Source organism: Macrotis lagotis, chromosome 2 (genome assembly GCF_037893015.1).
Source record: "Macrotis lagotis isolate mMagLag1 chromosome 2, bilby.v1.9.chrom.fasta, whole genome shotgun sequence".
Taxonomy (NCBI): domain Eukaryota; kingdom Metazoa; phylum Chordata; class Mammalia; order Peramelemorphia; family Peramelidae; genus Macrotis; species Macrotis lagotis.
The window spans coordinates 80,009,011-80,033,839 of NC_133659.1; the positions used below are offsets into that span (position 1 = coordinate 80,009,011).

The 24,829-nt window shown below is 37.8% G+C and overlaps 1 protein-coding gene across 2 annotated transcripts in view; it reads right to left on the minus strand.

Moving 5' to 3' along the window:
- EDEM3 (ER degradation enhancing alpha-mannosidase like protein 3) overlaps positions 1 to 14,108 on the minus strand; it is a 60,430-nt gene extending 46,322 nt beyond the window's left edge. Inside the window, exons 1-2 of one of the 2 annotated variants that reach the window (XM_074222222.1) lie at positions 13,812 to 14,108; positions 10,163 to 10,208 (exon numbers count right to left, since the gene is read on the minus strand). In XM_074222222.1, coding sequence (XP_074078323.1) covers positions 10,163 to 10,208; positions 13,812 to 13,984 — 219 coding nt within the window. In that variant the 5' untranslated portion in view covers positions 13,985 to 14,108. The remainder of the gene's footprint in view (positions 1 to 10,162; positions 10,209 to 13,811) is intronic. The other variant, XM_074222221.1, reaches the window with a different exon arrangement.
- Positions 14,109 to 24,829: the final 10,721 nt, after the last annotated feature.

A 24,829-nucleotide genomic window follows, 5' to 3' on the forward strand; every position in this document is an offset into this window, starting at 1 on the left:
GGAAAGTTTGGAATGAGGGAAGGAGTGTTAAGAGAGAAAGATGAGAAATTCAGTTTGGGACATAATGAACATGATGGTAGAGCTGTCTGCAAGGGCATTTGCAAGATACAGGACTAGAACTAAGAGAGGTTAATGAAAGACATAGAGATTTAGAATTTATCTGTTAAGAAATTATAATTGGGGGGGGGGGCGGCTAGGTGGCGTAGTAGATAAAGCACCAGCCTTGGAGTCAGGAGTACCTGGGTTCAAATCCGGTCTCAGACACTTAATAATGACCTAGCTGTGTGGCCTTGGGCAAGCCACTTAAACCCATTTGCCTTGCAAAAAAAAAAAAAACCTGAAATTATAATTGGAAGCATGACTGAGTTCCTCAAAGGAGTGCTACTGTAGAGAGAGGTAAGCAAAGAGTGACCCCAAGACAGAACTTGAGGACATAGGGAATGGAAAAAAAAAAAGAGATGAACAGTAAAAAGAATCTAAGAGTGAACAAAAAGAGAAGCAGGAAGACAACCAAGTTAGAACAGTGTCATAGAGGCCTTGTAAGGAAACTATCCAAAAGGAAATCAACAGTTTGAAACTATATAAAGAATGAGATCATGTCATTGTTGGAAGAGTTGTGAGAAATTTGGGACTATTACACTGTTGGTGGAACTGTGAACTCATCCAAACTTTCTGGAGAGCAATTTGGAACTACGCCCAAAGTGCAACAAAAATGTGCAAACCCTTTGATCCAGGTCTATACCCTGAAGAGATGATGAAAAATGGTAAAAATGGTAAAAAACATCACAAAAAATATTCATAGCAGCCCTCTTTGTGGTGGCAAAGAATTGGAAATCAAGCAAACGTCCTTCAACTGGGGAATGACTTAGCAAACTGTGGTATATGTATACCATCGAACACTATTGTTCTATTAGAAACCAGGAGGGACGGGAATTCAGGGAAGCCTGGAGGGATGTGCATGAACTGATGCTGAGTGAGATGAGCAGAACCAGAAAAATATTGTACACCTTAACAACAACATGGGGGCGATGATTAACCTTGATGGACTCACTCATTCCATCAGTGCAACAATCAGACAATTTGGGGCTGTCTGCAATGGAGAATACTATCTGTAGACAGAGAAACAACTGTGGAGTTTGAACAAAGACCAAGAACTATTACCTTTAATTTAGCCAAAAAAAAAACAAAAAAACCCTGATCTTGCTATCTCTTATACTTCATGTTTCTTCCTTAAGGATATGATTTTTCTCTCATCACATTCAATCTGGATCAACGTATACCATGGAAACAATGTAAAGACTGGCAAATTGCCTTCTGGGGGTGGGGGGATGGGAGGGAAGGAAGTAAGATTAGGGGAAAAAATGTACAACTCAAAATAAATAAAATCTTTGTAATTCAAAAAAAAAGAATGGAAATCATGAGGACTAACAAAAAGTCACTAGATTTAAAAATTAAGTTCACCTTTGAGTGAAGTACTTCATTAGAGCAGTAGGTTGACATTCAGATAGGAAGAGACTGAAGAACAATGGTCACATCTATTCAATGTTATAATTATGTAAATTATGATCACTGGCTCCAGTCCAATAGAATATGCAGTACAAATCCAAATAATAAAATTCCTTATTTGCACTAATCCATTTCTAGCTATAGAAACAGCAAGTGCAGCATTTAGCAATGAAAGGAATGAGATTGTAGGATAACAGCTAGAGATGATAGGATCGAATGAATTTGCTTTTAAGAATAAGAGACCTGAGTATATTTATAGACAATGGGAAAGAGGTCACTAGATAAGGATAGGATGAAGAAAGAGAATAGTCAATAGTTAAATTTCCTGAAGGCAATAGGAGAGTAAAATATCAAGGACATAAATAGAAGGGTAAGACTTGAAAAGAAAGGCCTCCTTATTCTCTGAGAGAAGGAAGAAAGAACAGGTAAAGATAAACACAAAAGAAGACAGATAACTTATAAATGGTTGTCTCTAAATTGTCATAAAAGAGTTAAGGTTATAGGCTGATAAGGGCAGTTAGATGGCACAGTGAACAGAGCACTGGTCTTGGAGTCAGGAGGACTGCAGTTCCAATGCAGTTTCAGACATTTACAAGTCCTGTGACCTTGAATAAGTCACTTAACCCTGACTGGCTCATATCCAGAACCACCTCCTGTCATCCTGATCCATCGGACCCAGATGACTCTAGAGGAGAAGGTGAGGCTGGTGACTTAGCACTGCACCCCCTCACTAAAATCTAATTCAGGTGCTTGTCATGGCATCATTCCCCTGATATCATGGTCTTCTTTGAGAACAATGGACAACTATTACTATTTTAATGATAGGGGCAAGGGCAAAGATAGGGGTTTAAAAGCTAGAAAATGAAGAGGAGTGAAAGGACTGAGAGAATCATTTAAGATTCAAGGAAGAATATCATGCACAGCCAATTATAGATAAATAAATAAAAGGCCTATGCTACAAAGGTAAGATTAGATAACATGAATTTATGGTGTACTCTGAAAAACAGTTTCTTATCTTCCTCCAACAGTGTTCAGCAACATGAACAGCAGAAGAGAAAGGATCCAACACTTAACTAGTTGATAAATTTAAGACTGTGAAAGAAAATAAAGCCAAAATAAGAAAGTTGGACTAGGAGAAAATCAAGGGTCTAAGAGATCTGAAGGGTATAAAGTCAGAGAGAAAATAAAGAACAGGTTTAGGAGGAGAGGTACAGTGGGGAAGGCAGAAAGACAGGAGCTGTGATCAAGGAGAGTTTCAAAATCCGCTATCTTGGAGGTAAAACAGTTTGGGTTACAGTTTGGTTTAAGTTCAGGATTTTAAAGTAAATACCAAAGTGACCAAGGATGTGAATGAAAGGTAGGACAGACTAGATAGATTATGTGCTAAGATGCTACACTCACTAGGGAAGGAAAGATAAAGAAAAAAGACAAGAAGGATCTGGACAAGTGATAAAAAGAAATGAAGTTAACTTAAAAGTGGTTCCTGAATGAAAGTGGTCTGGAGGTCTGGAAGTAGTAGCAGGATTACATCAGGGTTTCCTTCATGCTTGCCCAGGATGACAGAGGGGCATGATAGAAGGAGCCAGCACAGATGCAGGTACTAAGGGATGAGCTGTCTTCAAGGGAATGATGATACTCAGTAACAGAATTAAGATTCCTAAGCTATAAGAGACTGGACCTTATTAGTCACATGCCTGTTCCATGTTTCATGGAAAAATATAACACATTTTAAAAAGGGTTTTATTCCTATATATGTTTCACTGTTTAAAAAAGAAAACTCCTTACCTGAAATGCCTTCCCTCTGAGTATCTTATAACTTAATTTTTATGCATACAGCTGCTAAATTGTAAATGTGTAACCATGACCAAACTGCTCAGTCAACAAACATTTACCCAGTGTTCCCAGCTTCATACTAGGGACAGTGGGTAAATGTTTGTTGACAGAGCAGTTTGGTGGAGCCACAAAATTTAGAGTAAGAGACTTCCCTGCCCTAGATTCAGTTAGAATACACATAATATGATCAACTTGCTTGTCTTTTACTTATTATTTCCCATAAACCTATTAATTATGGTTGAAACATCTTTTACCTACAGTGAGCATCATTTTTCATTCCTTTAACCTTCTCAAATTTTAACTTTGTATATGACATTCAAAAGAAAAGAATGTAAAGTCAACTTTTTTTAAGGTACCAATGTCCTTTCAAAGCTGCATAAATCTTCCAATATAAGGAAAATTCAAATTCACAATCCAATTCCACAAACATTTACAAAGTAACACTATATGCTGATATATATACCGGATTAGGCTGAGGGATCTAAAGGAAAAAAAAGAAGAAATGGCTCCTGTTTTCTAGGGGCTAACATTTGAAGGGGGGGGGGGGGGATACCAAATGTATAACAGATAAGCAAATACAAAAGAAAGAAAATGGATAAAAGGAACAACCTTGTTTAATAAGAAGATATATCTAGGAAATCCAGGAATTTAAGAGTAAACCTTAGAAAACAGCAATGATAGCTCTGCTCTGTACCAGTGAAACCAGAGAATTCCTGTAAACGGAGTGTTCAAAAAGAAATATAGGGAGGGGTGGCTAGGTGGTGCAGTGGATAGAGCACCAGCCCTGGAGTCAGGAGGACCTGAATTCAAATCTAGCCTCAGACACCTAACAATTACCTAGCTGTGTGGCCTTGGGCAAGCCACTTAACCCCATTGCCTTACCAAAAAACTTTTTAAAAAAGCAGCAAAAAGAAATATAGGAAAAAGATCAGTATTATACCATAGCTAAAAGGGATGGCAACTACCCAAAGTTCTACTGGAAGCAAGTCTCTCTGATAAAAGTTGAGGAATTGGCTAATTCTTAATTTGCTTTAATGATTTCACAGAACCACAAAATTTCAAAATGGGATGGGATCCCAAAAGCCAAATGATCCAACCACAAGTGAACTAGAACAGATGACAAGTAGTCATCTAGGAGAAGTCACCATTTCCTAAGTAAGTTCCATCATTAGGAGGTTCCTCCTCACATTATGACCAAAGTTCCCTCCTTCTATAGCTTTAAATCTTGTAGATTTTACTTGAAATAATTCTTTACAATCCAATCTACTACCCTCCCCCAAAAAAGTCACAAACAAGTGACAAAAAGGCAAATATCAAATTCAAACCCTAAGATTATCCAAGTAAAGCATCAATAATTTCAAGCTATCACAATGAAATAGATAATTTCTGAATTTGCTGTTAAGAAATATTCTTTTCTTCTTATCAGGATCAGGGATAAAAGTATAATCTTTTCGAGTTAACCACACAAAGAAACCTGACTTGTTTTAATTCTCCTGCATACGTGGCAAGTAAACATCCTTATTAGGTTAAACAGTCAGTCTATTTGAAGTAATACTTCCTCCTAACCAAAGTATTCCTAAGTCTGGAAAAAAGGAAAAAGGTTATTTAATTTCACCATGATGCAATGTGGAAATAAAACTGCTGATTTTAGAGTTCTGTATAAAATTAGATAGGACACAAGCCTGATTGCAAGTAATAAATATAGGAGAGTCCCCACACTGGTTCCTAAATCTAAATCTACTAAGGGAAGGACTAGGGTTGGAACAGGATAAGAAGGTAGATAGCTCTGCTCTGTACCAGTGAAACCAGAGTAAAACCAATATTCAGGGTGGTTTTTGGTAACATATGCACCAAAAGCAACTGAAAGTCAAATAATGTTACAAATAAAGGTAGTAAATTAAAAAATGGGTTATCAAAAATGTAAAATCTATTTAACTTTTAATAACATATATTTTGAAATGCTGATACTCATGCCACTATACTATTGTAGCTTTTGTACTTTTTCCCTGCTCACAAGAACTTAAAGCATTTTAACAGCCAAATTCAAGTACAGTCTTCCAATAACTCTTCTTGGGGCAGTGGGCCTGGGCAGTGGATAGAGCCCTAGACCTGAGGTCAGGAAGACCCAAGTTCAAGTCCAGCCTGATAATTACTAGCTGTGTGACTCAGGGCAAGATACCTAACTCAGCTTTCTCATGAGCAAATACTCCAGTGTCTCTGCCAAGAAAACACTAGATGGAGTCATAGAGAGTAAGACAGGGCTGAAAATGACTAAACAACAACAGCAACTAGCTGCTAACATTTAAATATAGATTTCAAAACCGTGATTATTATATAAGGCTTTTTAAAATAAAATGAGAGGGGACAGCTGGGTGGTGCAGAGTTCTGGCCCTGGAGTCAGGAGGACCCAAGTTCAAAACCAACCTCAGACACTTAATAATTACAAACTCAATAATTATTCCCATTTAAAGATGAGGAAACCTCAGAGAAAGAGCTGGCAATGTGTGACCTTCGAAAAGTCACTTAACTCCATTGTATTGCAAAACTAAATAAATGAATGAATGAATAAGAAAAAGAGAATTCTACTAACAACTCTTAACATTTATCTTCTCCTTTTCCACTGCCAGGATTACTATATTACCTTTCGTTGATTTAAAGGAGAGACTTACTATGCTTCAATAAATCTTAATATCTCTAAAATGTGTAGATGGTGGGAAAAAAAACTTTTTTCTCACAATATAAAATAGTTCTCTTCATTTCAGCCTTCATTTTCTAAATCAAAAGATTGAAGACCAAGTTTTCATGAAAACACTGTAACAAAATTTATCACTGGGATACTTTTTGCTAAACAGGTGCAAAAGATGAAAAATGAAACTTCAATATGCTAAACCAAGAACATAAACTACAATTTAAAAAAACACACAGCCACTCCAAAAATCTAAACTGAAAGGATAGTTTGTACATTAATAAAATATATTAAGTTTCTATTCTGACTGAATAGAATGAATTTCTAGCACAGGATATTATTTCTCTTGGCAAAATCTCTTCTTTTAAATATATAACTGCCTCTCACCCCCCACCCTCACCTCCCAGAAAAAGAGAAGTCTTAAAAGTGTTGTATTACTTTTTTTTTTATGTTTTTCCAAGGCAATGGGGTTAAGTGGCTTGTCCAAGGTCATACAGCTAGGTAATTATTAAGTGTCTGGAGGCCTGATTTGAACTCAGGTCCTCCTGACTCCAGGGCCGGTGCTCTATCCACTTCGCCACCTAGCCGCCCCCTGTATTACTTTTTAGAAGGTTAACAGCTGGGGGCAGCTAGGTGGCGAAGTGGATAGAGCACCGGCCCTGGAGTCAGGAGGACCTGAGTTCAAATCAGACCTCAGACATTTAATAATTACCTAGCTGTGTGACTGTGGGCAAGTCACTCTTAACCCCATTGCCTTAAATAAAAAAAAAAATCAAATTAAAAAAAAGTTAACAGCTTAGGCTTTAGGTATGGTAGAAATTCTGTCTACAACAAAAAACCTTGGCATTAAAGTTTAACTTTATACAACCATATATAATATGTTTCAAGTCTAATGAAAAAAAAAATTTAAATCATGTCCTATGGCTGGCTGGCAAATCTAAAGTCTAGGAAAAGAAAGTCAATAACTATTCTAGAGAAAAATTTTGTTTCCATCATACCTACATACAATCCAGGTTATTTGAGTTTAAGAACTGTATGAAGCCTTTACAATGAAACCTATAAAAATTAAAATTTCCATATTCAATTTTAATGTTTTAAGTCAATAAATATAAAAAACTTCCTTAAAATGCTACTCTTAAAGAACCAATTATCACACACATATCAAAATCAGGCTGAAGAGGTTTCTGGGAACATGATTGGAGCCTGAGTCCTTCCAAATATATATTTGAAGTTGTCTGTTTTAATAGTTATGCTCAGTTGAAATCTAGTATAATATGTAAGGCAGATAACCTTAAAACAGTGCTGACCAAGACTGGTGTACTTTTTATTATTTTTATTTATTATTTATTATCATGAGTCACTTTATAAAATAAGTATCATTATCATGATATTCAATATCTTAATCATTAGAATCATTAGCTTCTAAATCAATTAGGTTTTACAAACACAAATGGTCAAACACAAATGCTATTACTTTTCCCATTTAAGGATAAGGAAACCTCAGAGAAGTTAGGTGTCTTGCCCAGAGGCCCATAACTAATCAGTATATGAGAAAGGATTTAAACCCATTCTTCCTGACTAGGAGATGATGGGCAGAAGCAATGACTTCAGAAACAGGAAGGTTTAGGTTTCTACATAATTAAAGTAGACCAGTTAGCTATTTCATATCATAATTCTAGGATTACTAGAAAAAATGTATCAGGATTTCAGTCTTGAAAATTATAGCAAAGATTATTTAATATCTGCACTGAATTTAAAAGACAAAAATCTATCTATCATTACCATGAACCCTGGTGATTACCCATGAAAGTAATTACCAAGCATGGTTCTTACTGGTTAAATATAACATTATACACCCACCTTTTTCAAATTAATTTATGGATATAATCTCTTCTAACATAGACAGAGGTCAAAGACAGTTTGAGGAAAACAACAAAATGAGGAATTTTTTTGTATAGTAAACTAACAATTAAATGTGTTATGACAGCAAAAAATAAAACTGAGAGGGGAAAAACAAGATTCCTAAAAAAATTAGCCAGCAAACTAATCCAGTAATGAGGTTCAATGGTTGCTATTAAAGTAGAGGTTCTTAAACTGCACTTCAGGAAAATTTTACCTGTTTTAATAACAATTTCAATAATAATAGATTTCCCTTTGTAATCCTAAGCATTTTGTTTTATTCATTTAAAAACATTCTGTCAAAGACATCATAACACCAAAAAAAAAAAGGTAAAATATCCCTCTAGACTATTATGAGACTATGTCTTCTTTTTTTTTAATGTTTTTGCAAGGCAAATGGGGTTAAATGGCTTGCCCAAAGCCACACAGCTAGGTAATTATTAAGTGTCTGAGACCGGATTTGAACCCAGGTACTCCTGACTCCAGGGCCGGTGCTTTAGCCACCGCATCACCTAGCCACCCCAAGACTATATCTTCTTAACAAAAACTGTTAAATACTTTGCTCTATAGGACAAACTGTTAAACTATTTAACAATGTTCAAAACTGGTACTCAGATAGGAAAAACTGAAAATTAAATGAAACAAAAAATCTTCTTTCTCAAAATCATTTTGAGTTTGGGAAGACATTGGGAAGGGGAAATGAATGGCCATTCTAGCTTGTATGAATTATAATTAGTTACTAAAATGAGGTTCTGAGGTTCTATCAGTATTTTGATTGAGATGCAATTTCCTATGTGAGAGATGTAGTTGAACTGGCTAAGGAGAGTTGTGACAAAACCAAAATATTAGGAGAGTCAGAAGCAGCTTTAAATATTATCTAATCCAATACCCTCATCTTACAGATGAGGAAATTGAGGCTTGAAGAGTTTAGTTTATCCAAGCTCACACAAGAAAACAACAAAGTCAGGCTTCAAACTCAAGCCTAATTTTTATTTTTTATTTATTTATTTAGGTTTTTGCAAGGCAAATGGGGTTAAGTGGCTTGCCCAATGCCACACAGCTAGGTAATTATTAAGTGTCTGAGACTAGATTTGAACTCAGGTACTCCTGACTCCAGGGCCAGTGCTCTATCCACTGTGCCACCTAGCTGCCCCTTCAAGCCTTATTTTTAAACTAGTGCTACAGTTTTTGTCAGCCTAGGTATCAGTCATGGATTGCTTATGATGAATATGGGGGAAATCAAAGATTTGAAGGCTCAAGAAGTTACTTTAAACTTGTTCATGGTCAAAATATGCTTCTTCCTTGCCCAACCAAACTAAACTTTTTATTATCACAGAGCAAAAGATGTTTACTGAGCACCAAATGTGTACCTTCAGAAACTTTATGATCTGGGAAGAAAGACAGGTGAAAAATATCAAAATATATTTAAATATACAATCACAAAACCTATATACAAAAGCAGATACTAGCAGATACACAATCATATTTTGGTTAATGTTTGGATGACAAAGGACCAAGAGAAGTAATTTAAAAAGTTTTCAAGTCAAAACAACTCTCTAGTGGGGGTAGTATGGCATCATACCAAATTCTTTTCCCAAAAGTGCATTTAAATATTTTTAAAGCAAATTAAGTCCCTCACAATGAAAAGGAAAACACCTAGTAAAAGTATTCCCAGGGATAAATGTGGATAAGGAAGCAGATTACCCCTACTCATTTATATTAATATTGACTTTTTTCAACCTCAAAATTTTTATAATATGGTTATACAAGTAGTTGCCACTGGGGGAAAAAAACCCACCTTTAGTCATTATTAACAAAACAAATATATTTATAAAGACAAATAAAAAGTTCCAGGCTCCACAATGATAGCAATTTAGACAGTAGTGGATTTAAAGTCTCACCAAATTAAATTTGTTATTGATGGAGAAAGGCATTTAATTTTTTAAAGTGTGTAATTGTTTTAAAGTACATTTTATGCACTTCCGAAATAGAATTTAGACAAAGTCCGATACATGAGAAGTTACAAATTATTTTTCTTTCTTAAGTCATAAAAAGATTCTCTAAAGATTGCTAAGAACACTTTACTTTGTTAGTCTATTTTAAGTTTAGTCTGTGTACATGAAAATAATAAAACTTCATTTCTTAAAATGTCTTAAAAAAGTCTTATCACTAACTCTGAATGATTTTCTTCCCAAATAGCTCATATTTACAGGATAAATGAAAAAAATTTTCACTTACCATATAATTACCATAAGCATGATCAAACATTTCCAGCACTTGATTCCTATTATAAAAAAAAAAGCACAAAATAAAGGGGAATAGGTTAAGTAACCAGTTTAACATGTATTTTATATTTCAGAAAGTTACTAGAAATTATACTGTAATCCAATAAACAAATAAAATAGAAGTTTAATTATATACAAAGACACACAAAAAAATAAGAGAGGCAGTATTCTGATACAATCAATTCACCAAACAATTCAACAAAACATTTGATGTTTCTGGGAATACATTTCTCAAAATCACAGAATGCTGATGCCAAACTCTGGTGTTCCACACAATGTGAAGAGAAGATCTAGAAGAAAATATTCCTCCTATTGACATGAAATTTGTACACATGCTTAAAATACATTTTCTTGGATTTGTCTCTTTTTTCCTTAATTTCCCCCTATTCTCCCATTTATCCCAAGGATAATATTCTATTCTCCCACATAAGCATTTGTGGATTCCATCAAAATAAATCAAAAGTCTAAACGGTTATGTGGTTCACTCCATTTGGGAAATGCTGCTCTAGTCTAAACTTTATTTTATACAGGGATGGCTTGCTCAATGTCACAAAAACTGGAGATTTTGTGAGTCTTAGTCCAATGTCTTCATAATGAATCATGCCACCTCTCCTTTCTGAAAATTTTATTCCTTTAATAAAAACTTAAAGAAATTATGCAACTTGTTTGTCACTCAGGAAGGAAAAAAACAGTAGCAGAAAAAGCATCTTTTTAGACTATCTACCTTTTTTGATTGAGGGGAAAAGAGGAAAAAATGCACTTAAAAAATTATAGGGTGCTATTTACTGCTTAATTTCAACTCTCCCATAAAATATAAGTAAATTTTAAAAGAATACAAGAATATGTTACTATTAACACTCAAGCTTCTCTCCAAATGACATTTTCTAGCAAGATGCAAGAGCGAGTCTATATGTTTGTCTGTATGTGTCTGTGCATCTCACCATTTCAAGTTATTTATTATATGATCTACTCCTAAACAGATGCTAGATCAAGTGAAAAATATTATTCTCATTTTTAAAATAAAATTCAAGTATTCAAAGTATTTGTATTTTATATTTTATCTAAAAAATTTGTCCCAGTAAGTTAGTGGCAGAATAAAGATTACCAAAAGTTGCTATATTTTAGCTACCTCATTACTATAAATAATAGTGTGTATATATATTATATATATATAGTGATAGCATATTGCTATTTTTACTAACATTAATAGGAAATAGTGTGGGTGTATATACATATACACATACACAGTATATACCATACTATTTTTCCCTCTGTAATATTCAAATTGGTGATCTCATCAGCAATCATCAGCTATCTTTATGCAGATGATTCCCAGATCTTAATATATCTAACCCTAGTTTCTCTTCTGAACTCTACTCTTCCTTTATCAACTGCTCCCTGAATATCTCAAATGGTCTAAAAAGTATCTGAAGCTCAACATCTCCAATACAGAAACCACTATCTTTTCTCCTAAACCCTCACCTCTTCTCAACTTCCCAATTACTGCTGAAGACACTGCCATCCTATCCTTCTAATCATCCAGGCTTACAACATCAAAGTCATCCTCAACTCCTCACTCTCTCAACATATCCAATCTGTTGCCAAATCTTGTTGCTTCAATACCATTACAACATTTTTTCCCGGTATCTCTTCTCTACTCACACAACCACAAGGATCTCCTTACTTCTTGCTTAGTCTATTGCAATAGCCTTCTAACTAGTTTCCCCGCCCCATTAAGTCTCTCCTCACTCTAATCCATCCTCCACTTAAGTTGTCTTGTCATCTTTTAAAATTTAACCTGACCATGTGAACCCTACCCTCTCTCCCTCAAGGAGCTTGGATGATTCCTTATTATCTTCAAGGATCAAATATAAATTCCTTTATCTGACCTTTAAAGCTCTTCATATCTTGGCCCTTCACTTGCATCCATAAATTCTACATTCTGTTAACACTACATTATTGCAATTCCTCTAACAAAATACTCTTTATCCCTGTTACCAGTCATCCCTCAAGTCTGGCAATCTCTACCCCTCCACTTGGGTCTTTTATCTTTGAAGGCTTCAAGAATCAGCTCAAATCCCACCTACTTCAAGAGGTTGTTGTTCCCAGTTCCCTCAGATGTTAAATGCTTTCTAACTACTCTGAATGGACTTTATTAATCTACCCAGCTGTTTACATGATGTTCTCCCCCATTAGAAGCTGTTGATGAAAGTATGTTGATTCTAGGACCAGACTTTTTCCCTTTCTTTGTAGTCCCATTTGCCCAGCACAGTGCCAGAACATAGTCACTTAATGCTTATGGACTAGACTTATTCCTAGAAAACATTTCTAGTTAAAATAACTACCTTCAAAGGAATACAGAATGGTTTATGAGCTGGATAGATTATTTTTCTTTGTATTCTATTGATATGAAATTAAGCTCCACTTCAAATGCTTAAGTCTTGGTGATGATAAAACCGAAAGACCAAAAAATTCTGATTTACAGATTAGGCTATAATAACCAACACAGTCATTTTTTGGTCTGTCAGCCAACAAATTTAACCTTGAGTTCATTCAAAATTAAACAAAAAAACAATTTTAATATTCATCAAGTATTCTGATACTCCTGAAAGAATACAGGAACTTCCCTTTCTCAACACAATCAACAAAAAACTGCTAGAAAATTGTCAATAAATACAACTTCCAGGAACGGTAATAAATAGTATTTGGTTGACTCAAGTTTCTATCTGAAACTAAAGATCCATCTCTTTAAAATAATGACATTCTATCACGTTGTCTAAAGAATACAAGTCAGGAGAACCAGAGTTCAAATGTGACCTCAGACACTTCATAATGACCTAGCTGTGTGGCCTTGGGCGAGCCACTTCACCCCATTGCCTTGCAAAAAAATAAAATAAAAAAGAATACAAGTGAAAGGTGACCACAAAGCAACGTCAGGATGGTGAGTACGAGTAAACTGCAGAACATACTACGGAGGAACGACATAAAGGGTTTCATGAGAAAGACAAAATGAATGGAAAGGGTGGGCAAGAGTGGGGGTGTGAATGATGGCTAAAGGGTACCTCCCAGAGAAGCTGGCGTCCCCCAGGTGGAGGATTTAGAGGAAACCACTTGGAAGCGTTACACGGGAGGAGAAGGGGTAGGACGGCCACCTCTTTTTTGGGAAGAGGTCACAGATCGACTCAAGTATCCAAGTTCATGAGCCAACGGAACAATTTTAGAACTTGCCGGGCCCTTTCTGCTATTAGAACCCAAGCCGGGAGGTGGTCCCGGAGCTCAGGGCAGAAGCGTGCCCGTGCCCGTGCCCTGCCCGAGTGCTCGGAGTTGGCGACTTCCCGAGGCCAGGAAGGCGTTAGGACCTGGCACCGGGTCTTCGGACTCCAGCCCCGCGTCTCGCCGCCTCCTGCCAAGGTCGCGCGGCGAATCCTTGGCGGAGCCGGGGCCCTGCCAGCTCCGTGGGCACCGCCGGGGGCGCGCAGGGGCTGGCACCGCCTCTGCCCGCCGCCGCTCCTCACGGCGCCGGACCTGCTGCGGCTTCCCGGGCAGCCCCCGGCCGCCCGGGTCCCCCCCAACGCCGCCGCGGCAAGCGCGCCGGGCCTTACCCGAGCCGCTGCTTCTCCTCCCTGCTCATGGGCGCGGCGCCGGCCGCCAGCACGGAGGCGGAGGACACCAGGCACAGGGCGGCCGTGGCCACCAGGCTCCATCCCGCCCGCCAGGCGGCCGGGGCCCCGCAGCCCGCGCCGCCGCCCTCGCCGCCGCCGCCGGCTCCGCTCATGGCCCGGCCGGCCGGTCCCGCGCACGCGCGGCGGCTACACCCGGCCGAAGGCACGCATCGCCGCGCGGGGCGCCGAGGGGCCGCCAAGGGCGGGTGCGCACACAGCCGCGGGCGCGCCGGCCACCGAGCGGCTTCCCGAAGCCCGCGGAGCCGCCCGCCCCGCGCCAGCGCCGCCGCCCTGCGCTCGCCGCGGCCCCGGGAAGCCCGCCCCCGGCTTTCCGGTGGCGTAGTCTAGGAAACCGCCTTCCCCAGCGCTACTTCCGGGTAGGCCCCGCGGCTCTCGGGCAGGGCCCAATGGGAGCGCGCGAGGGCCGGGGCCGGAGGCCCGCGGCTGCGCCCGGCGCCGGTGAAACGTGGACAAAAGGCGGGAGCGGGGCGGGGCTTCCCTCCTCGGCCGGACCCGATCCTCCAACCGGCGGCCCGGCGTGGCGGAAACAGCGGCGGGAGAACCACAAGTCCCAGGATGCTCCGCTTCCGCCCCCCCCGCCCCTCTCCCCCCTCCTCTGCGCCGGCCCGGCGGCGGTGGCCCGCGGTGCTCCCTGGGATATGTAGTCTGGCCGCGGGCGCACTGACAGATCGGCGGACATCCGCGGTGTCAGCCTTCCGGCTCCGTCCCCCCCCCCCCAGGGCTCCCCGACTTGCGGGCCTCGTGACTCCCAAGACTCGCTCAGGTGTCCCCGAGGACGGTGCAGGGTCAAAGAAAGTGAAAAACACCTCCTTTTGCCCCGAAGGTGTTTGCGATCTCGCCGAGCCAGCAAAACATGACACGCGGGGAAAGTTTAGCAGCCGCTTAGGAATTTTACCATAGAATAGATGTCATCCTCTAACATGAGGACATACATAATATTTTAGTTGAAATTTGAACCGTGAGCAAAAAAGCGTATTTCTGATAGGTCAGCTGCCCCAGCGCTGCCCCTCACCGGCTGTGTGACAGGTGAGCCACCTTCCCTCCCTGGGCCTCAGCTCCCCTTGGGTCCGCTTACACCCCTGCATCTGGCAATCTTTGATTCGAAGAAAAATGCAGGATTGAGCAGAGGATATTCAGGACTCATTCCGGTTCAAAAACTATATTTTATACATCTATTTTATAGTTGGATATTGCAATAGATGGAATGTGTTAGGTATATGATATTACATACGTGTGATTTTATATTTATGACTTATATGTGATGTGTGTAATGTGTAACACATATGTGGCTATATATACACATAGATATAAATATGTCTAGAGGATACATGGATAGATAGATAATGGATAGATAGATGATGGATAGATAAATGATGGATAAATAGATACATAGATGATGATAGATAGATACATAGATAGATAGATGATGGATAGATAGATGATGGATAGATAAATGATAGATACATAGATGATAGATAGATAGATAGATTCATAGATACATAGATAGATGATAGATACATAGATAAATGATGGATAGATGATGGATGGATAGATAGATTCATAGATACATAGATACATAGATAGATGATGGATAGATAAATGATGGATAAATAGATACATAGATGATAGATAGATTCATAGATACAGATACATAGATAGATGATAGATACATAGATAGATAGATGATGGATAGATAGATGATGTATGGATAGATAGATTCATAGATACATAGATACATAGATAGATGATAGATACATAGATAGATGATGGATAGATAGATAGATGATGGATGGATAGATAGATGATGGATAGATGGATAGGAAGAGAGAGAGAGAGAGAGGGGGATGGATGGATGGAAAGCAGTGGCTACTGCTTAAAATTCTTTGCCCAGCATTCAAAATGTTCCATAATTTATCACTACCTTGCCTTTTTAGTTTTTTTTCTCAAACTACTTTTCTCCACTCTCTGGCTGTCTCTGCCTCTTAAGCCTCTCCTAGGCTTTGTTATCTCTGACTCATTGCATATCCTGCTAGGATTCCTAATCTCCGGGCCTTTAATTGATCCCTTTGTCCATAGGGTCTTGCACTTTGGCCATTGAATTTGCTACCTATCCTTTAAAATCCCACTCTCGTTCTGTCTTCTCCCTAATACATACTATTTTCCAGTTTCACCCTTTGAGGAGTGTGAAGGATATCTAATGGGCAACTCCACAATCTGGAGAATGCTTGAAAAAGTGCTCATCCTTCATTATGGAGGATTCACAAGAAAATATGAATAAGCCACACTGAATGAGAAGGTAATGTTTGATTACTATCTGGAATTGGGGGGCAGAGAAAATGAGGGATGGCAGGGAAATGAGATCACAGATCCATTATAGTACAAAGACTCATATAACATAGTCATGGAATTTTAGAGTTGGCAAAGGCCTTTCTATATGTCCTTCCTATAGTACACCCTATGTCACATCTATCTTGGCACTGAAAAATATGTTTCTTTGTCAGTGTACTCTAGGTTTAAGGGGAAAACATTTTAGGGCTATTTTTATCATTATGCTAATTTATTAAATGCCTTTGATTTGAATCATATTCTATGGTAAATGAAAGTATATATTAGTAGATGATACAGAGCTAGGATTTAGAATGAATGAGAACCCATTGGGAAAATTTCCAGTCTGAGATAGTCTTTTTTGAAGGACCCAAGGAGTGAGTTGGGAGAGTTCTCCCAGGTGCCACCCTTTTGCTTATACACATTTGGTAGATTCTTTGTTGTTGTTTAGTTGTTTCCAATCCTATCAGACTCTCCTTGACTCCATTTGTGGCTTTCTTGGCAAAGATACTGGAGTAGGTTGTCATTTTCTTCAGCTCATTTTACAGATGAGGAAACTGAGACAAATAGGATGAAGTGACTTGCCCAGGTCACAAAGCTAGTAAATGTCAGAGATCAGATGTGAGCTATGGAAAATGAGTCTTCCAGATTCCAAATCCAGTGCTCTATCCGCTTCACCATCTACTTGCCCAATGGATCATTAAAGAAAGCTAATTGAATGAAATTGAGTGACAATATCTTCCTCTTATTTATTCAGATGTGACTAAAATAATTGAGATGATTACTACTCAATGTTTAGGGGCCTAGCAACTTAGATTCTCTTGGACAAAGTTAAAAATCAAGGTAGCCAAATAAATACTTCATGGTGGGGATTAACTGGGGAGATTTGACAAGGGATCAGATTTTTCCAGTGTAAAAGGTAAACTTAATAATCTGCTGCATTTTAAAAATGGAGATCAGAAAATTAGCTAGTGACTTTCAATTTTACTAAAATACAATCAACTCAATTATTTGGGGTCAAATAATCCAATTAGCGGATTAACTGTTCAATAATCCAGATTATTTTCTTTCTATCCCATCCAAATAACAAGGATCCAAGCTAACAGAACAGACCATTTAAAACTCCGTAAGAGGGAAAAGAAAAGTATTGAAGAGGATGAAAACCTGAATTTTTAAGTTGGGAAAAGTATTGTCTCATTTTGTTTCATGATTCAATCTTATTTTTAAAAATTATAAGAATATAAGAAATTATCTTTGATGCACATGATGGAAAAGGAGGAGTATGGGATTGGAGTTTTCTTTTTTCCTTTCATTAAATTTATCTCTATCAAATTCAGAAATTGATTGGGAACATTTTTCATTGTCTTTTATAAAGCTAAAAAAAGTTAAATATAGCATCTCTGAGATGAAACCCCAAACTAAAGTGGAAATGGGAAAAAAATAAGTATTTATACTTTGCATTTCGACCCATTAAGTCTAGTAAGGAAGATTCCTAGGCTTGCTGACACCAAGAAAATTTAAAATTTTAATTAAAGCTTAAATTTTAAATAAAATTAAAATTTTAATTAAATTTAAAGTTAAATTAAAAATTTAAGTATATTACCAAGTTCATGATATGCAGGAGCTATTTAAAACAAGTTTTTTTTTTTAGGGTTTTGTTTTTTTTTGCAAGGCAAATGGGGTTAAGTGCCTTGCCCAAGGCCACACAGCTAGGTAATTATTAAGTGTCTGAGACAGAATTTGAACCCAGGTACTCCTGACTCCAGGGCCAGTGCTTTATCCACTATGCCACCTAGCTGCCCCTGCATGAGCTATTTAACAGAGATGTGATGTTATTGAAAAGTGGAAATTTAAAAACTGTATATATAGAGCATTTATTAAGCCTTTACTTTATGAGAGACAATGTGCTAAGGTACTGGAGATACAAATGTAAGTAAGGCAGTCCCTGCTTACAAGAAGCTTATATTCTAATTGGGGAAGACAATATATGAAGTGGCTGAAAAAAGGTGCAGAAGGGGAGGGAGACTGTGGTATAAAGATAGTGGGAAATGTGGAGACTTAGATGGGAAAAGATAAGACTAAAGTTTTCCTATCCAAACCCAGGATGGTTCCATGTATAGAGACCAATATTTGGAATAGATTAGCATTGGGATGAACAGGGAAAGGCATAAGAAGCATTTATAAAATGTCCAGCGACCAGGTTAAAAGTTTGATTAGCACAGTCATTCAATTCAATGACTAGAGCACTAAGGTCAGGATTAAAGGACATAACCCTTCAAAGCCTACATGAGGAGAAAGGGAACAAGTATTTATTAAATGAATACTTTGAGCCAGATACTTTACAAATATCTCCACTTTACAGATGATGACACTGAGGCAGTGATTTGTCCAGGATTATATAATCAAAAAGTATTGGAGACTGGTTTTGAGCTCAGGTCTTTCTATGTCCCCACCCACCATTCTATCCACTATGTCACTTAGCACTAAACTGCCAGATTGCAAATTCAGAAGAGACTAAGAGGGAAGTGGAGGCAGATAGAAGGCTTTCTAAAGTTTAGTCAGGGGGCGGCTAGGTGGCGTAGTGGATAAAGCACAAGCCTTGGAGTCAGGAGTACCTGGGTTCAAATTTGGTCTCAGACACTTAATAATTACCTAGCTGTGTGGCCTTGGGCAAGCCACTTAACCCCATTTGCTTGCAAAAATCTAAAATAACAAAAACTAAAGTTAAGTCACAAAGAGAAGAGAGTTATAATATCCTAGCAAGCAAGAATGGTAAAATGGAATGAGGATCTTTTTAAAAAATAACAATTGAGGAGACATTGGTGAGTTTGTAGAAAGAATCACTAAATGGGAGAGACTAAAGATAAGAAAGAAGGGGCATGATAGTGGTATTAATCTGATGGAGAAATTTGAAATGTTTGACTTTGGCTTTGAAATGGAAAAGGACCTCTTCAAGAGCAGACTGGAGTAGGAAACTGCAAGGAAACTGCAACTCCCTTTGGCTGGGGAGAGGAAGGAGGGAAGGTAGGGCCAGGGAGGGTTTAAAAAAGAGATGTTCAAAACAACCACTGTGGGAAGTGGAATAGTAACTTGATTAGGGAAGAACAGCATATTTACCTTCCTGTAGCAGGGGTCTAAGATCATGTAAATTTGCAGCAGACCCAATAAGTGCAATTTCTTTACCTCTGGTCAGCAAAGGAACAAGAGGTCAATGATAAGAGTAATTCAGGTTTAATTGGACTAGGAGACAAGGAGACAAGGAGAGGAAAGTGTAGAACTGAGATTGTTCAAGATAGAGAAGGGAAGAGAGCATAGCCAGGGCAAAGTTGATGGCCTGGTAAAAGAACTGAGGGGTGCTGAGTGTGGAGGGCAGGATGAAGACTAAGAATAGAATTAGGAAGTCAGAGGACTTAGAAAAAGATAGACTGATAAAAGATTATGATTACATGGAAATCTTTCAAAGTTGTTTCTCCACACATTATTGTCATCATCAGATAAATTGTGCAACACTTGTTCATGACACAGATGACCAGTATCTGTCATCTTTATTGAATTCTTTATTTTTCATTGTTCCTTATGGTTTTTGCATCCATTTGGTTCATCTGTTTGTATGCAAGAACTTTTATCCAGGTTTTCTATCTTGAACCTTCAGTTTTTTAGCTTCTGTATTCCCTATCACTGCCCTCTTGGGCATGCTCTTAGGCTTCTCGGACTTACACTATTGTATCATTGCCCCTAAAGGGTCGAGCCATGGGAGGATAGATACTATTTTTCAACCTTCTAAAATTATGGGTTCTGGGAGTTGGTCACCTTGGCCCAATTGCTACCTTGAGTCAATTCTTCCAGGGAAAGAACTGACCGTCATTGGATTTCCCAGGTTTTTTCCCCCTTTAGCCTATGCTAAAGATAGCCTGCATCTTGTGCCTGTCTCTCCCCTTCCCACCTCATCCTTTCAATCATTATCTCTTTCCTTCCTATGGAAGGACAGTATCAGTATCTGACAACTTTTTTTGTGGAGTCATAGGAGATTTAAATTGAGTCACTGTCATAGGATGAACAAGCAGGGACCTCATAGCTGAACCATGAATCACAAGGCTCTGTATGCTTGTCCTCAGTGTGTGACCTGAAAGTGTGAGCAAGAGGACAAAGTATTTAAGTTCTCTGATATTATAGTATAAGGTTTTAACCCTGCTTAGGGGTTCTGTCTTCTTGGCTTGTGGAGTTGGTTGTAATTACTTTATAATTGAAACATAATTTCTTTTCTGAGGTTTCTGGACATTACAGTTTTAGGAAGGAAAATAGCTCTTCTGCCGCATTGATGGTCATGTCTTTAGAAGCCCTTTTTGTATCATCTTCTTCTTCCAACAGTCTTATATGACTGAAAGACATAAAATGACAATCTCCATAAAGCTGAGGTCAAAAATGATCCAAAGGAAAATGAAGACGTATATTTTTTTAAAACCCTAGACTCACAGCCTCTGAAACTTTCTCTTTTCTCTCCATCCACATCTCTAGTCTCATTGTGTCTCTGCTCCTAACTGTATGCATTCTCTAGTAGCCCTAATGAAATGATTTATAGAGTGTTGGGGGGGGGGTGAGGAAGGGAAAAGAGAGCTAGGAGGAGTAGTGATATAGTTTCTATTCATCTTTTACTGCTTTCTGCTACAGATGAAAAGGTCTTCCACAAACCCCCCTTCCCCTAGAGGGTCTATCTAGTCCTTCTTTCTGTCTCAAAGACAACTTAACCAGGGCACAAAATTATTCTGTCAATAATTTTTAAAAATTGAGAGAGATGTACAAGGACTGGACATCTGATTTCATTACTATGGAGCATTCCCAGTGAAGAAAGTCTATCAAAGCAAGTTAGCACCATGTCTGTATTAAGCATCTTAGACAGATTGAGAGGTAAGGTAACTTGCCCAATGTAACACAGCTGGTATTTGTCAGAAATAGTCTTGAAACCAATTCTTTCAGGCTTTATGGCTAGCTTTCTATCCACTATTCCACATCTAGTCCAAACCTCTCACAAGAAAATGGAGGAAATGGAGGGCCCACAGAGGCCAAAGCATTTTCTCAAGGTCACATAGCTAGTGAAAGGACCCTTAGTTTCATAATCTCCTATTTAATATTCTTGTGCATTCTCCACCACTTTGGTAGGAAGGAAAAGTTCTATTAATTTTCAGGTATCCGTGTTAATAAGAGTAAGGAGAAACCCAGCACAGAGTTCTCAAAGCTAAAAATACATTGCCTATTTCTGGAACAGACCTGATATTTCTCCCTATTCAAATATTGCTTTGAATTTCTGGCCTCTCATTAGCCACAGAAACTCCCATTTATACTCTCACACCCTCTTCCCATCCAATAAAACCATGTTTCCAAGCCTCCTTACTATCTCAGTGTTTGCAAAACCTGAAATTGGAACAAACATGTCCAAACCCTAACATCTGTAAACCCAGATGTATCCTTTCTATTGAAATAAATGCTAAAAATTAAACATTTCCTGGCTTTCTTCCTCAGGTTAAGGCATAAAGAATAGCCCATTGTTTCTATTTTTCATCCAAATGAATTGAAAGTTTTTACAAATTCTGCTCTTAGAGTTCAAGAGACAATTGTTGGAGCAGCTGGGAGGGGGGCAGGAGGGAAAGAGGAGTGGAGAGGAAGAGTGAAAAGTTACCTCATAAATGAAAAGTAGAATAAACTGCTATTATTTTCCTTATAAAACAGTCTTACTTTAGTCTCATGAAGTCCAAAAACTCTTTCATTGTATATAATTATACCCAACACAGGAAGATGTTATTTTAGACATCATTCTCTCTTCAAAGTTGGCTGGGAATTTTTCTTGGTGCATCAGTGAGGCAGTGCATCTCCCAGTAAGTGAGATGTAATTTTACTGTATTCAAAAGCCTGTGCCAAAGATGAAATTTCTTTATGGTTATATTCAGAACTAGTCCTTAGATAAAACTATGAAAAAATGAAAAACTTATCTTTTTTTTTCCATCTCTGTCACTAATCATTAAATGCTTCTTCCTCATACCCTAAAAAAGCTCTCCCTTATAAAAAAGTCAAGCAAAATGTTCATGTCTAAAAATGTTTTTTTTTCCACTTCTACTCTATCATTTCTTAGCCAAGAGGCAGGAGGCATATTTCATTAATAGTCTTCTGAAGACATGTCACTGTGTTGTTCAGTGTTCTGAAGTCTTTGAAAGCTGTTTTTAAAATGATGTTATTGAATGAAACAACCTCTGATTTCTGCTAACTTTACTGCATCTCCATATCAGATGTTCATATCAGTTCCCAAGGTTCTCTGAAACCATCCCCTTCATCATTTCTTACAGTGCAATAGTATTCCACATATCTCTACAAAATAATATATTCAAATATTCAACTGATGAACACATGTTTTATTTCCAGCTCTTCATGATAATAAAAAAATGCTTTTTTCTATAATTTTTGCATATGAATCCATTCACTGTCATTGACCTTCTTTGGGAATATGTCTGGTATTGATAAAACACCCAATTATAATCATAATTACCTTGTTTTTAACGTGGGGGCAATTTAATGTACATGTATCACTCTTCTCTGCTGCTTTAGGGAGTTTATATTAAATGAAAAGCTAAGAAGAGTACAATCACAATTACTCCAAGCCTCTTTCCCTTAATTTACATTTATATTTATCTTTAGGAACCCCTGACCTTTTTGTGGTTGAGGCACAGTTCAGGTTAACGGAAACATTTGGTTAAAAAAGCAGTGGAGTATGTTACTGTGTCCGTTAATAGATAGGCACCAGGAAGGGAAGTTGGTGGGAAAAAACAGAGCTCTTCTTAGAACTTCTTTTAGTACTTGAGAAGACCAAATGATGGCATTAGCTCTGGGATGCCTTTATGGATAATAGTCCTCTATGATCTCTCCCTTTTTTGCTACAGATCAATCCTACTTTGTTTTTTCTCTTTTTTTGTCAGATGCCCCTACGTTGCCCATTCTTCTGACTTAGCTCTTAATGTTCCTACTTCCACCTCTCAGCTGCCAGACTGTGGAAATCTTTTTATGTGATTCAGAATTAGCTCCTGAAACATATAAATTTATTAAGGTCAACCAAAATTCTTATTAACTTCACTTGGGACATCTTGTCCAACTTAAATGAAAGGTGGTATGGAGACCTGGTTCTTATTGAAATTGACTGATTAAATCAAGAATTACAAGTCCAATATAGATAATAGATGGACCCCCTATTCTTAACAAGAGAATCTCTGAGTCAAAATATATCAAAACTTATCTTCAAGGTTTCCTTATTCCTCCCTTTTGAAACTTCTTATTTTTATGAACTCAGTGAAATGCTGAATGATCTAGCTAAAATTCACTAATGGAAAAAATAAAACTCAAAAGTAGGATAGACCAAATGTAAAAGGAGATACAAAAACTCACTGATGAAAGGAATTATTTTATTATATTGGACAAGAGGATGCTAATTACTCCTTGAGATAACAAGAAACAATTTTTAAAAAAGTCAAAAGAATGAAAAGGTAGAAGAAAGTGTAAAATATTTCATCAGAAAAACAACTGACCTGGAAAATTGAGTGAAGAGAGATAAATTTAAAAATATGGGATACCTGAAAGCTATGTTCAAAGAAAAAAACCCTAGATAACCTATTTTAAGAAATTATCAAGGAAAACTGCTCTAACGTCTCAGATCCAGAGAGTAAGATAGAAATGAAAAGAATAAAAAAAATTTGAGTGAATCCATTGATCCCCTCGCCTGAGATTCCAAAATAAAAACCTCCGAGAATATTATGACCAAATTCCAGAGTTTCCTGTTCAAAGAGAGAATACTTCAAAAAGCCAGAAAGAAACAAATATAGAGCCACATTTAGATAGTTACCACATTAAAGGAGTGGAAGGCTTGGAATACGATATTCTAGAAGGCAAAGGAACCAGGATTATAACCAAGAATAACCTACCCAGAAAAAAAATGTAATTTTAAAAGGAAAGAAATGGAGATTTAATGAAATAGAGGATTTTCAAGCCATTCCTATGAAAAGACCAGAGCTGAATAGAAAATGTGACATTCAAACAGAAACCTCAAGAGAAGTATATAAGGGTAAACATGAAAGCATAAACATAGAGGTCTCAACAAATTTAAACTTTCCTATAAAGGAAGATGATATATGTAACTCTGAAGAATTTTTTTCATTATTAGAGCAGTTAAAAGAAGTTTACACAGAGAGCATAGGTTAATTATGTTGGAATGATCTCCAAATAAACTTCAGAAGTCAAAAATCAAAGGATAAGAAAGAGATGTACTAGGAGGGGGGGGGAGAGCGAAAATGAGGAATTTTTTCTCATAAAAGAGCTGTGCAAGGAAGAGCTTTAATAATGGAGGGAAAATTGAAGGGGAGGGCAATGCTTGAACCTCTCATCAGAATTGGGAGAGAGAGAGAGAGAGAGAGAGAGAGAGAGAGAGAGAGAAAATATATAATATATATATATATATTATATATTTAAATTAGTTGTATACAGAACCCACCTAATAGGGAAATAGGAGGGTAAGGAGTTAAAAGAAAAAGGACTGGGCAATAAAAGGAGGGTGGATTAAAGTAGACAATGGCTAGAAG